Source organism: Clarias gariepinus, chromosome 17 (assembly GCF_024256425.1).
Source record: "Clarias gariepinus isolate MV-2021 ecotype Netherlands chromosome 17, CGAR_prim_01v2, whole genome shotgun sequence".
Classification (NCBI taxonomy): Eukaryota; Metazoa; Chordata; class Actinopteri; order Siluriformes; family Clariidae; genus Clarias; species Clarias gariepinus.
In genome coordinates this window covers 29,020,197-29,032,887 of record NC_071116.1, presented here as the reverse complement: position 1 = coordinate 29,032,887, position 12,691 = coordinate 29,020,197, and the positions used below count along the sequence as shown (strand labels likewise).

Genomic DNA, 12,691 nt, shown 5'->3' with positions numbered 1-12,691 from the left:
TTTCAATCCTTGAAGAGAGCACGTCCTGCGATGGATTGGCACCCTGTCGAGGGTGTACCCCTCCTCGTGCCCTAACCCTCCTGGGGATAGGCTCCAGGCCCCAAAAGGCTCCATGTTCCAATACTTCTGGCTCTTGAGAATCCCAGAAAACTGTTTCTCGGTCTGTGAATGAGGATGTTTCCGTTCCAGATTCTGCCGCAACCTTTGGAGATTGGATTTTCCTGATCATCCTCCGTAATTGAATTAGCCTTAGCCTACATTAGCCTTAGCACGACTGAAACATGACGCGTCTGCAGCACCGTCCGTGCTAACGCAACATGCGGGATGCATTCAATCTACTCTATGAAACAGAACTCCTCTTCTGCAGACAGGGAAAGTCACGTCTCCAGCTCTGTTGGTGTTGAAAGCTGGTGCTGACGATGTGGGATTCCTTCGTACTCGTACATGTGACAGAACGCTTCTCCACACATTCCCACGTCCTCCCACCATATTCCTCTGCCCTAATCCAACCATGGAGTTTTGTTTTTTTTTAACCGGACTCATATGAACTGAGGTGAGAGCTCTTGAAGCGATGCATGGAGCGTCTGAAGCAATCAGGTCAGAGTTCAGGTCAAAGGTCGGGCTGTTGCTCTGGGCGCTTCTTACCCTGATTTCTGGCCAGCGAGAATATTAGTTACGATACAGATGAGGATCTGTTAATGATGCCGCAAGGAAATCTTTTATTGTGGAAATTGGTTTTATGACATCAATGGATTTGTACACACACCCACACACACACACACACACACACCCACACACACACACCTATTACCCAGTTGCTGTTTTTGTGGTCCTAGTATTCTAAAAAGGGAAAGTGCGGTTTGTGTGTGTACACTTCTGCTTGTAGTGTGTGTGTGTGTGTGTGTGTGTGGTTATTTAGCTATGAGGTACGTGTCTAGACCCACACTCAAGTCCAGTCAGATTAAATTCCACGCAAGCCCACGTTTTCTTATGAAACATCGCAATCTCCTCAAGAGTTCCTCAGAAACAACACAGGAACAAACACACACACACACACACACACACACACCACAGACGTCCCCCCTCCCACAGCGCTCACGCTTCACCGAGAGGAACCTTGTTTGTTTGTTTATTTATGTATTTATTTATTTGGAGATGCTCGGACACAGTTGTCTAGACATAGCACATCTCCACATTCATGTGAATAATTCGATATTTCCTGTGAAGGAAGATAAACCAGGAAGTTGAGGGCACGGCTGGAAATCCCGTTACACGCATGCACGACTCCATGCAGACGCAGCACATCAGGAAGGACAGAACTGCTTTAGTAGCACAGATTATACCACACACACACACACACACACACACACACACGTGTGCTTCATGGTTCACCAATCATGCAAATGCTTGGGAAGAAGTCAAGCATAAGTTATACACTCTTCTACAAGCGCACACACACACACACACACACACACTTCAGGACTGAGCGTGTAAACAGACTGCACTTTAGGGTTGTGCAATGTGTCGAAAAAGGGCCTACAACCATTAGCACTGATTATCGCGGCAGCACAGATTTGTCTCAAGCAGCTGTATTTCTTACAGGTACTAAAAAAAAAGTGTTGTCCAGTGGTTAATGACACTAACTGTGTGTCTCGGCGTGGGTGAGAGTAGGTCCGCAGTACTGAAAAGAGAGCAGCTGTCTGACTAAACCCACATTCACACCCAGTCACAGAAGCACTTTCAGTAAGAACACACATCTGATAACGTTACGTCGTCTTAAACAACACGCCGTCTCTGCACTGATCACAAGTCGTTCTGAATCGCCTCTGAAGCAGCTGTATTCTTGACATCTGTATGCAGACTGAATCACAAATCCATCTCGAACCCCTGATCAAGGGCACTACTTAATGTGTGGAACAAGGGATTGTACAGCCTACATAGTGCACTAGCTTACCATTTAACGCTATTTGGGATTCGACCCCACAATCCAGGAAGTTAACGGAGAAGATATGCTAAAGTGCATAATTGCAGCCTGTGCATATGCTTCATTCACCAAAAACTGATTTCTTAATTGTATTGCGTCTAAATAAGCATTAACTCAAGGCGTTTTCCTCTTCCATGGAACCTGCGATGTTATCATTCCACCGGAGAATAACTTTACGTCATTAAACCGCGAAGAATTCGCAGTTTTAACGACGTACAGAACGCAATGCCTCAGGAAATCCGATCTGTCTGTTTACACGACAATCACATTCGCACATATCTGATTTATATCTGAAACCGATCTCGAAATACCGGAATGCATGTGTTTTTTTCCTGTTTACATGGACGTAGAACATATCCGATATGTGTCACACATGAGCAAAAAATCGGAATTGGGTCACATTTAACTGACAGTGTAAACGTAGCTTATGTGGGCAGAGTTAAATAAAAAAAATAATCATGATCTGTTGATAGTAAATGGTGTTTGTGGAAATGTTGTGTAAAAGCAATACTGATTTGCATATATTAATTATTTGAAAAGCTGTGTTGTTGATAGTTTACATTTCTTGTACAAATCAAGACACTTTTTTTTTCTTTTGCTGCATCCTCCAGTCCAGTAGGGGGCAGACATACAGTATAGGAACTATACATAAACTCAAAAGAAGAAAAAAAAGCAATTCTCTTGCAAAAGAAGAGAAATGTTGTGATACATTAAAAGCGTTGATATTGAATCATTTAACCATCTTCATGACATAAAAAGTGTGAATTGAACTTAAATTTAATTGAAATAAATCAACCTAAGATCAGACTGATTGAATCGCACAGCTCTGATCGCGGTCCATTTCACTCGGTCACAGGCGCATGATTTACGTGGGGTTTTTTGGTTTGATTTTAGATTTAAAATAATTTTCTATTTTATAATAAATTATAAAAACATTTAAAGTGCTACATTTGGCAGAAAGCCAGCCATGCTCTCCCTGTGCACACCGTCATCATGATGTGAAGGTTATGGTGCAACTACAGCACCTTGTTTTTTTTGTTTTTGTATTTTTCTAAAAATAAGATACTAATCCTAATCCATGTTTTTTGAACGAAAGAGGAAAAGTCCTTCTCTTACTTGTTAGTGCAAAACTAAAAATGTCAGACAGAGAACATGTCGTGGCCAATCCAGTTCATATGAGGAGAAACAAAAATCATCCCTTTAACAGCGTCAATACGAATCCGCTACCTGTGATTTAATAGATCAGAGAGATTACAGGAAACATCTACAGACATTCCACACAGCCGGCAACGCGCTGATGTCTGACAGGTTTAATCCTGTCCTCTCGTCGCTGCGAGCAGTTTAACACACCACGTTATGCTGAAACTTGTGCTTGAGCTGGAACACGTTTTAAATGACGCAGAAGCACAAAATTCTCAAAACTCCATCAGTATGTGGACTTTGCACCAAGAGCGGAAAACATGCTGGATCTTGTTTACACAAACATTCCCAGCGCATATCGGGAAGAGTCCCGCCCCCACCTCGACCAGAGTTCCGGGTCCTCAGAAGTGCACGCACCACCGAAGTCAGACCACGTCTCTGTTATACTAATTCCAGCATACAGACCACTCGTCAGGCGTTAGAACTCGGTTCTGAAGCAGATAAAAACCTGGCCAGCAGGAGCCATCTCTGCTCTTCAGGACTGCTTTGAGAAGACTGACTGGAACATGTTCAGGGAGGCTGCAACTTAGAACGATTTCACCGACTTGACGAGCAGTCCTCAGTGACCAGCTACATCAACAAGTGCAATGACATCACTGTCTCCAAGAACATTATCTCACGCCAACCAGAAATCGTGGATTACTTCGGTGGTGCGTGCACTTCTGAGAACCCGAAACTCTGCCTTCAGAGCGGGGGACAAGGTGGCCCTAAAAACAGCAAGGGCCAAACTGTCCCGGGCCATGAGAGAGGCGAAGCGCCCACACATGGGAATACAACCATCACCAACTACAAGATGACATCACCTGCCTGTGACAGTGACAGCTCCCTTTCAGATGCGCTAAACAGCTTCTACGCTCTGTTCGATACGCAGAACGAGTCTTTGAGCAGCGCCATCATTCCCACGTGTTTCAAGTCCACCACCATCATCCCCGTGCTGAAGAATTCTTCTGTGTCCTGTCTCAACGACTACCGTCCTGTTGCACTTACACCCATGACCATGAAGTGCTTCGAGCGGCTCATCATGAGACACATCAAGACCCTGCTGCCCCATCACTGGACCCACTGCAGTTTGTGTATCGTCCTAACCATTCCAACCATCTCCACCACACTCCATCTAGCCCTCACACACCTAGACAAGAAGGACACCTACTGTGCACAGTATTGAATGCTGAACTGAAATTTTTCAATATCGGGAAGCCGAGCCTGTTGGGCCTGAACATCTCCCTCTGATCCTGTAACCGGATCCTGGACTTTCTGATCGGGAACTCCAACTCCAGCACCACCACACTGAGTACTGGGGCTCACCAGGGCTACGTGCTCAGTCATCTACTACACCGCTGACTCACGATTGTGTAGCGACACACAGTTTCAACAGATCCAACATCAAGTTTGCTGATGACACGACTGTGGTAGGTCTCATCAACAAGAACACCGGGTCAGCATACAGAGAGGAAGTGCAGAGACTAACAGACTGGTGTAAAGACAACAACTTGACTCTAAACGTTGCTAAAACAAAAGAGATGGTTGTTGACTTCAGGAGGACATGGAGCATGCGCAACCCCCCCCCCCCCCCTCCTCTGTGAAGATCGTCAACAGCACCAAATTTCCAGGGTGTCCATCTGGAGGAGAACCTCACCTGGTCCCTTAACACCAGCACTAGCCACCCATCTCCTTAACAAACAGGGACTGGACTGATAAACACACACACACACACACACACACACATGCATACAATAAACTCAACTACCTCAAAACTTTGGGACTAAACTGATAAAAACACACATGCAAACACACTGATCAACAATCATCTAACATCGTACTTTATATGCTGCCATTGGGTCAACTCATCTCCAATCACAATGTCCATTTTCATTTCTATGCAGACGATCTTCAGATCTACCTTCCTGTGGTTCTGAGTAATTGTTCTGCATTGGACTCTCTTTATAATTGTATTTTTGACATCAGAAAATGGCTCAATCATAATTTTTTGCACCTGAATGAAGAAAAAACTGAGTACATTTTGTTTACTCCGGATTCATCTAGCAGTTCTCCCAGTTTTGGTCCTTTAACACCTCGATTTGTTCCGGTAGTGCGCAACCTGGGTGTTATTTTTGACAGTGGCATGTTTTTTGATAAACAGATAAGTGCAGTTGTGAAGGCAAGTTTTTACCAGCTAAGGCTTCTCAGTAAGGTCAAATCAATTTTGACCCGAGCTGATCTTGAAAAAGCTGTTCATGCCTTCATCAGCTCGCGGATTGACTTTTATGCCCTCTACTCTGGCCTTGACTTTAATGCCCTCTACTCTGGACTCAGTCAATCACTGCTCAATCGGCTTCAACTGGTACAGAATGCTGCAGCACGTCTTCTTTCCAACACCTCTAAACGCTCTCACATCAGTCCAGTCCTCCGCTCGCTCCACTGGCTTCCAGTGCGGTTTAGGGTGGAATTTAAGATCCTGATGTTTGTATTTAAGGCCATCAATGGTCTGGCCCCTGTTTACCTCGCGGAGTTGATAATGGTCCACCACCCAGCCAGGACTTTGCGCTCTTCTCAATATACCACTTTGGTCATACCCAAGTTTAATTATAAAAAGTTTGGAGGTCGGTCATTTGCTGTTCAGGGCCCAAAACTGTGGAACGCACTACCGGGACAGCTTCGAAGTATCACTGAGCTCAGTGCGTTTAAATTACAGTTGAAGACACATCTTTTTAGACTTGCTTTTGATATGTAGCTAATAATTTGATTTTTATGCTGTTTTTATGCATATTGTCCTGTTTTTGATTGTTGTGTTTTATGTTTTTTTTTTTTTTTTTTTTTTTGTTTTTTTGTTTTTATACTGGAAAGCGCCCTGGGCACCTTTTGGTTGTTGTAGGGCGCTATATAAATAAATTTTGATTGATTGATTGATTGATCGTTCAGACCAGCCTGTAATTGATCTTTTGCACAAAACTCTTTTGTGTCTTCGCTGCTACTTACAAGCGATGTTCACTGTTTCTCCTCCCACTACCTCAACTCATTAACCCATCACCACAAAGTATTGAAATGTGTCATGTTGTCACTTTGTGGCTCTTGTTTGCACATTTGCACTTTACAGTATGTTCTCTCTTGTATAGACCTTATATAGTTTTCTGTTAATTTATGATGTATTTAGTTTTGTCTCAGCTGGTCAGCTACAGTGGTGTGAAAAACTATTTGCCCCCTTCCTGATTTATTATATTATTCTTTTGCATGTTTGTCACACTTAAATGTTTCTGCTCATCAAAAACCGTTAACTATTTCTAAAGCTTTGGGACTCTAGCGAACCACAGCGAGAGCCATTATCCACAAATGGCAAAAACATGGAACAGTGGTGAACCTTCCCAGGAGTGGCCGGCCGACCAAAATTACCCCAAGAGCGCAAAGACAACTCATCCGAGAGGCCACAAAAGACCCCAGGACAACATCTAAAGAACTGCAGGCCTCACTTGCCTCAATTAAGGTCAGTGTTCACGACTTCACCATAAGAAAGAGACTGGGCAAAAACGGCCTGCATGGCAGATTTCCAAGGCGCAAACCACTTTTAAGCAAAAAGAACATTAAGGCTCATCTCAATTTTGCTAAAAAACATCTCAATGATTGCCAAGACTTTTGGGAAAATACCTTGTGGACCGACGAGACAAAAGTTGAACTTTTTGAAAGGTGCGTGTCCCGTTACATCTGGCGTAAAAGTAACACAGCATTTTAGAAAAAGAACATCATACCAACAGTAAAATATGGTGGTGGTAGTGTGATGGTCTGGGGTTGTTTTGCTGCTTCAGGACCTGGAAGGCTTGCTGTAATAGATGGAACCATGAATTCTACTGTCTACCAAAAAATCCTGAAGGAGAATGTCCGGCCATCTGTTCAAACTGAAGCGATCTTGGGTGCTGCAGCAGGACAATGACCCAAAACACACCAGCAAATCCACCTCTGAATGGCTGAAGAAAAACAAAATGAAGACTTTGGAGTAGCCTAGTCAAAGTCCTGACCTGAATCCTATTGAGATGTTGTGGCATGACCTTAAAAAGGGGGTTCATGCTAGAAAACCCTCAAATAAAGCTGAATTACAACAATTCTGCAAAGATGAGTGGGCCAAAATTCCTCCAGAGCGCTGTAAAAGACTCGTTGCAAGTTATAGCAAACGCTTGATTGCAGTTATTGCTGCTAAGGGTGGACCAACCAGTTATTAGGTTCAGGGGGCAATTACTTTTTCACACAGGGCCATGTATGTTTGGATTTTTTTTCTCCCTAAATAATAAAAACTATCATTTAAAAACTGCATTTTGTGTTTACTTGTGTTACCTTTGACTAATAGTTAAATGACTTTGATGATCAAAAACTGTTCTTCTGAGGAACTGATGCACACGGTCCGAGACGCAGCTTAACGTCGCCGACTTGTCTCGTCTGTTTGCACTCTCATGACTGGGAAGGGGGAACATGTTTACAATCAATAATCGATCAAATGTTAAGAATTAATGATAAAAATTTCCCCCCAGTCAAAGTTTTATATGGCCCTTAAAACTCAGAGCCATGTTGCATTATGTTTTCATGAACATACAGTATATTGGGCTCAGGATGATGCAACATAGAGTGACTTCCTTTTTTTTTTAGACTAAACGATGAAATAATAATAAAAAAAAAAGGTTACAGAGGCTAAGAAATGACGCAGATAACTTTTGGTGAGTTTGACTTTTTGCGATGTCATTCCCATTATATTCCGGTAGCGGTAAAACTGACACAACAGTAGCGGCCTTTCAAATACACATCCTTCATGCAGAAAGTGATGTCGCTGCTCATTATCAAATCATTAAATATTTAGCATCACTTTGTGCCTCGTGTCAGCTTAGACTGCCGGCTTGTCTTCTTTACTGCAGATTAAAAACTTCTAAAACGAGGAATTCTGCATTTTGTTGTTCTTGTTGTTGGACGTTTGCTCCCTCGAGCCGGGAACATGTTGCTCTCAGAATTCAAGTATCAGGTTCAAAAAGATAAAACTCACTGAAACAGGATTCTACACTAGAAACGCCAGGATTGGGAGCGGTCTCTTTATTTCGACATCTATGAAAGACAACATTGTTGCACAAGACATGAACAAACCATACCAGAGTCAAGAGACTTCAAACCAGAGGTCAGTACGAGCTGTGTGCTCTGCCTTCAACATCAACCAGGTAGCTAGCTCGCTCAGACACGCGTGACTGCAAGTTCCTCTTTTTTCCCTTCTGCAGCCCTGATTTAGACGATGCCAACATGACAACACACCACTTGCAATCGTAAGTACACCCTAAGTATGAAAATAATCATCAGCATCCAAACTACACTCAGCTATAGTAACACTATTAGTATAAAAACTATTCAGGAGTCAGGCTCTGATGTGTGATCCTTAAGTCGTATCACTGATCTGTAAAGTAGTCTGTAATAATGCAAAGAAATGGAAAGACGTCAGCTGTGTTTGAACAACATGCCACACCGCAGCTTAAAATAATGAGCTGGCGGGCTCATTGGGTGAAAAAAGTGCTCTGAAACTGACATTAGGGCAACACGTGTTGACTTGATAAGCTGTCAGTGGTAAAACCACAAGCAAAGGCTGGGAGAGATACACTGCCAGTAAATATAACCCTTATACAATGAGAGAGAGAGAGAGAGAGAGAGAGAGAAAGAGGGAGACAGAACAGGGGTGCGGCAGGGCTTTGGTGAAAAGACAGAGCTCAGATTAAACTCAGGATATGAGAGGGGGCGCAATAGACGGGTCGGGCACAAGGTCAAACAGACGGAGAAAGAGACAGAAAGAGATACAGAAACAGTCCGAGTGAGAGAGAGAGAGAGAGGGAGAGAGGGAGAGAGGTTAGATGTGCAGCTCATTCACTTCAATAGACTTCCAGTTGACTGGCTGCTTTGTGCTCGCTAACACACTTTCGCGCAGCATTTAAACAGTTTGGTGCGCCACTTCCACTACAGAGTCTACACACTACAGAGTCTACACACTACAGAGTCGGCATAATGTGATGCACTTGAGTGCATAAGTTTGTATCCCTTCTATACTACTCCATCAAAATTGAGATAATCAGTAAGAATTAAACCATGTGTTCCATGATGCTGTGATGGACTGGGGTCACTGGTGCACTGAACTGGTTCACTTCTCGTACACCACAGCGATCTGCTGACAGTTAATTTGTTATTGTGGAACATCCAATAAACAGATTAATCACAGTTCTGGCACACATTAAAGCAGTCATTTTCTCAGCAGCCTCTCCTTCTTCTCTCTCTGGAAGTTTCTAAGAAGTGAAAAAAAACTTGTTATGTTACAGGGACCGTGTGGCTTTAACAACAAACGATCTGACTATTTAATCACTAGGGATGGGAATCACCAGTCACCACAATATTATCACGATAACTACGTGCTGATTCGATTAATATCGTGATTCTATAAGTATCACGATTTTATAAATATCCTTATTCTATATTAAATTTAAACTTTAAAATTTTTAAAAAGTTTTACGTCTTAGCTTTATTCACCAGCTTCACAACTGAATTAAACATGGGTAATTAAACGTAGCGCGAACATTAGTTCTTATTTAAAAACCAAGCGCAGCATTTAAACAAGACAAACTAACTTTGAATACAAAAGTAAACAAAAAGTTTAAAAAACTAAACAAAAAGCTACATTGTTACTGAGCAGCGCGTATCTCTGTCATCCGCCATAAGTATTATTTCTAAACAAACTTAAATAATTAATTAATTAATTATTACGTAAATAATTCCCACCCACCACACAGGATGCCAGTGTAGGAATAGTTTAGAGCGCCACCTGTAGGATTATAAAGAAACTGTGACATTTTACCGCCATGAATGCCTTCAAAGTCTTGAGCGTGTTGAGCAACTGTAAGCTCGCGGGCACAGGCGACTACAAACACAGGCATGCGCGGCTTTTATAGTCAGTTTCATACTAATAAGCGCACGAGTTGTTGTGAGACTGGTTTAAGCGTGTGTAATGAGTGGATTCGAGACAGTTTGAAAAAAAGAATGATCTAATTCTTTATAAAGCTCGCAAATTTTGATAATATCACACCAAACAATGTGTTTTTGTTGCAGCACTCAGAAGCTCATGCACTCGGAGTTGGTTATATCTGAGGCTGATCAGTCGGGTCTGATCAAACAGAAAACCAGCCACTGGCTGATCAACCAGCCCATCTCTATTATTAATGTTACAAATCTTTACAAAAAAATCTGTTTTGAAGTCAGTGTGGAGATAGATGAATCAGCACACAAAAGAATCGCCAGCGTTCCCACAAACCAATCACGTATTACCGTTGGGTGAATGATCATCATTCTTCTCAGTGTTCCCACCAGATCACTGATCACCATAGTTCACAACCAGCGCTGCAGCCAATGACTTGTTGATTAAACTGCTGATTATTGACACGATTAATTGAATCACTGGATTACAAATGCCGCAACTACTTAACAGCTTTTATTTAGCTATTGGCTTTAAAATTTATCTTGAGGTTGTTTTCAATCAAGATAATAAAGAATAAAAATGTCTTTTTCTGAACTTTTCTGCTGAAACAAAATCTATAACTAAGGAAAAGCAATAAAATATAATTATTAACTAAAGCTTAAAGATGCCGGATGGTCATGATTGGAGTTAAGATGAAATGTTTAGAAAATTGAGATTAGGCCCCAACAGTGGTGGGGGCGGAGTCAAGTGATGTGAAGTGTGAAGTGCTGGTCAAGTAGGTAAGTGGGGAAAAGAAACACATCTGAAGAAATACTGCTAATTAGTGTGTGACTGTGCATCTGTGTGTGTGTGTGTGTCTGTGTGTGTGTGCATGTGTTGCTGTGTGCTGAAAAAAGTGAAGAGCATAATAACGAGAGAAAGTGAAAACTTCTCAAAAGTCAGCAACAAGGTGTATATGTGTGTGTGTGTGTGTGTGTGTGTGTGTTCCTGTTAGCTAAAAAAAAGTTGAGAGTGAAACAACATGAGTAAGAGCATGCGTACAAAGTTCAAAGCCAGCAATAAGGTGTGTGTGTGTGTGTGTGTGTGTGTGCATGAATTTCACTTGAAAAGTTAAATTGAGGAGAACTGGAAATAAGAACCCGACAGTAACACACAGTCAGTAATTGTGTCCCACTTACCCGACTCTCTGGGGTCCTTCACAGAGCAGCACTTGGCCACGCCCCCATCAGTACAAGTCTTTCCCTCTGATTCTAGCGGCTCTTTTGCTCAAGTTAAGATGAAATAATCTTTAAAACTAATAAACAACTAATTCGATTAATCTTTGCAGCCCTATTCACAACAACCAATCACCAATCACCACTATTCATATTATGCACTCACTTATTCCCACTCAAAGGCCAATCACAGATTCCCAAAGACTGATAACAAAAAAAAGAATACAAATTATTTATTCTATCTGTAAGCATTTTCTTTGTGTACATTTCCCAAATCTCAGTTACCTTCCGCCTCTACACAACATGTTTTATATGCTCACACATTAACTACTTCTTTGTCAGAAATATCAGTCAGACCAATAGGCTGTAAGGTTTGGGGCGTGTCCTGAAGTGACAGCGTTTGGGGCGTGTCCTGAAGTGACAGCGTTTGGGGCGTGTCCTGAAGTTATTGAGATTAAGATGTGTTCTAAAATGTCATATTAATTTAATTACAGAATAAGATAATAGCAATACAGATGTGAAGGCTGGCATGGACAATGTTTTATTAAATTGATTTGCACATCTCTGTGATCTGTAAATGTAAATTCATTCTGTCATTTTGATTCATGCACTTTTTTCACATTTCTTAGACATGTCCATCATTTCCTTTGATTCTGTGAAGCTGCTTTCCGACAGTGACTGTCATTAAAAGCGCCGTACAAATAAAAGTAAGTTCAATTTAATGTAAACTTTACAAGTCTTTGATTCATTGCTTGAGAAAGTTTTCACAACATGTATCTTCATGAGCGCGCGCGCACACGCACACTTCTATCCGCACGCGCGCACGACTGTACACACTCTTTATCCCAAGCGCAGGTGGATCACATCAGATTTGAATCTAAACCCGGTCATGTGCACAGACACACACAGTGAGCAGTAAAAGTGTCTGTTCCTGTAACACACACACACACACACACACACACACACACACTCACCCTGTAACAGCAGTAACAGCAGCGCGCGCGCCCTCAGCTCCATGTCGACGGTGAGTAGTTCAGCGCTCGCGCCTACTTCGCTCCTCGGGACAGTCAAGCAAGCCTTATGTATAATTAATGAGCGTGGGCGGGTTCATCCAATCAGAGAGCAGAACAACCGCTACAGCTTCAGCCAATCACTGAGCGATTTACAGCAGGTAAGTAGTGGCAAGGTTGCCAGATTAGAGTTAGTAGCTTCTTCTAATAAAATTTGGACTTACTGATGATTATGGGTTTAATTGATAAATTAATCATTTATAAATGTATTAGTTTTACTTATTACAACAAACAAACACATGCCATATAT

The 12,691-nt window shown here is 42.1% G+C and overlaps 1 protein-coding gene across 1 annotated transcript in view; it reads right to left on the bottom strand.

Moving 5' to 3' along the window:
• Window positions 1–12,437, bottom strand: part of itga2.2 (integrin, alpha 2 (CD49B, alpha 2 subunit of VLA-2 receptor), tandem duplicate 2) — a 42,980-nt gene extending 30,543 nt beyond the window's left edge. The window contains exon 1 of the mRNA XM_053516136.1: window positions 12,346–12,437. Within this exon, the coding sequence (XP_053372111.1) occupies window positions 12,346–12,388 (43 nt within the window). The 5' untranslated portion in view covers window positions 12,389–12,437. The remainder of the gene's footprint in view (window positions 1–12,345) is intronic.
• Between the last annotated feature and the right edge of the window lie 254 nt (window positions 12,438–12,691).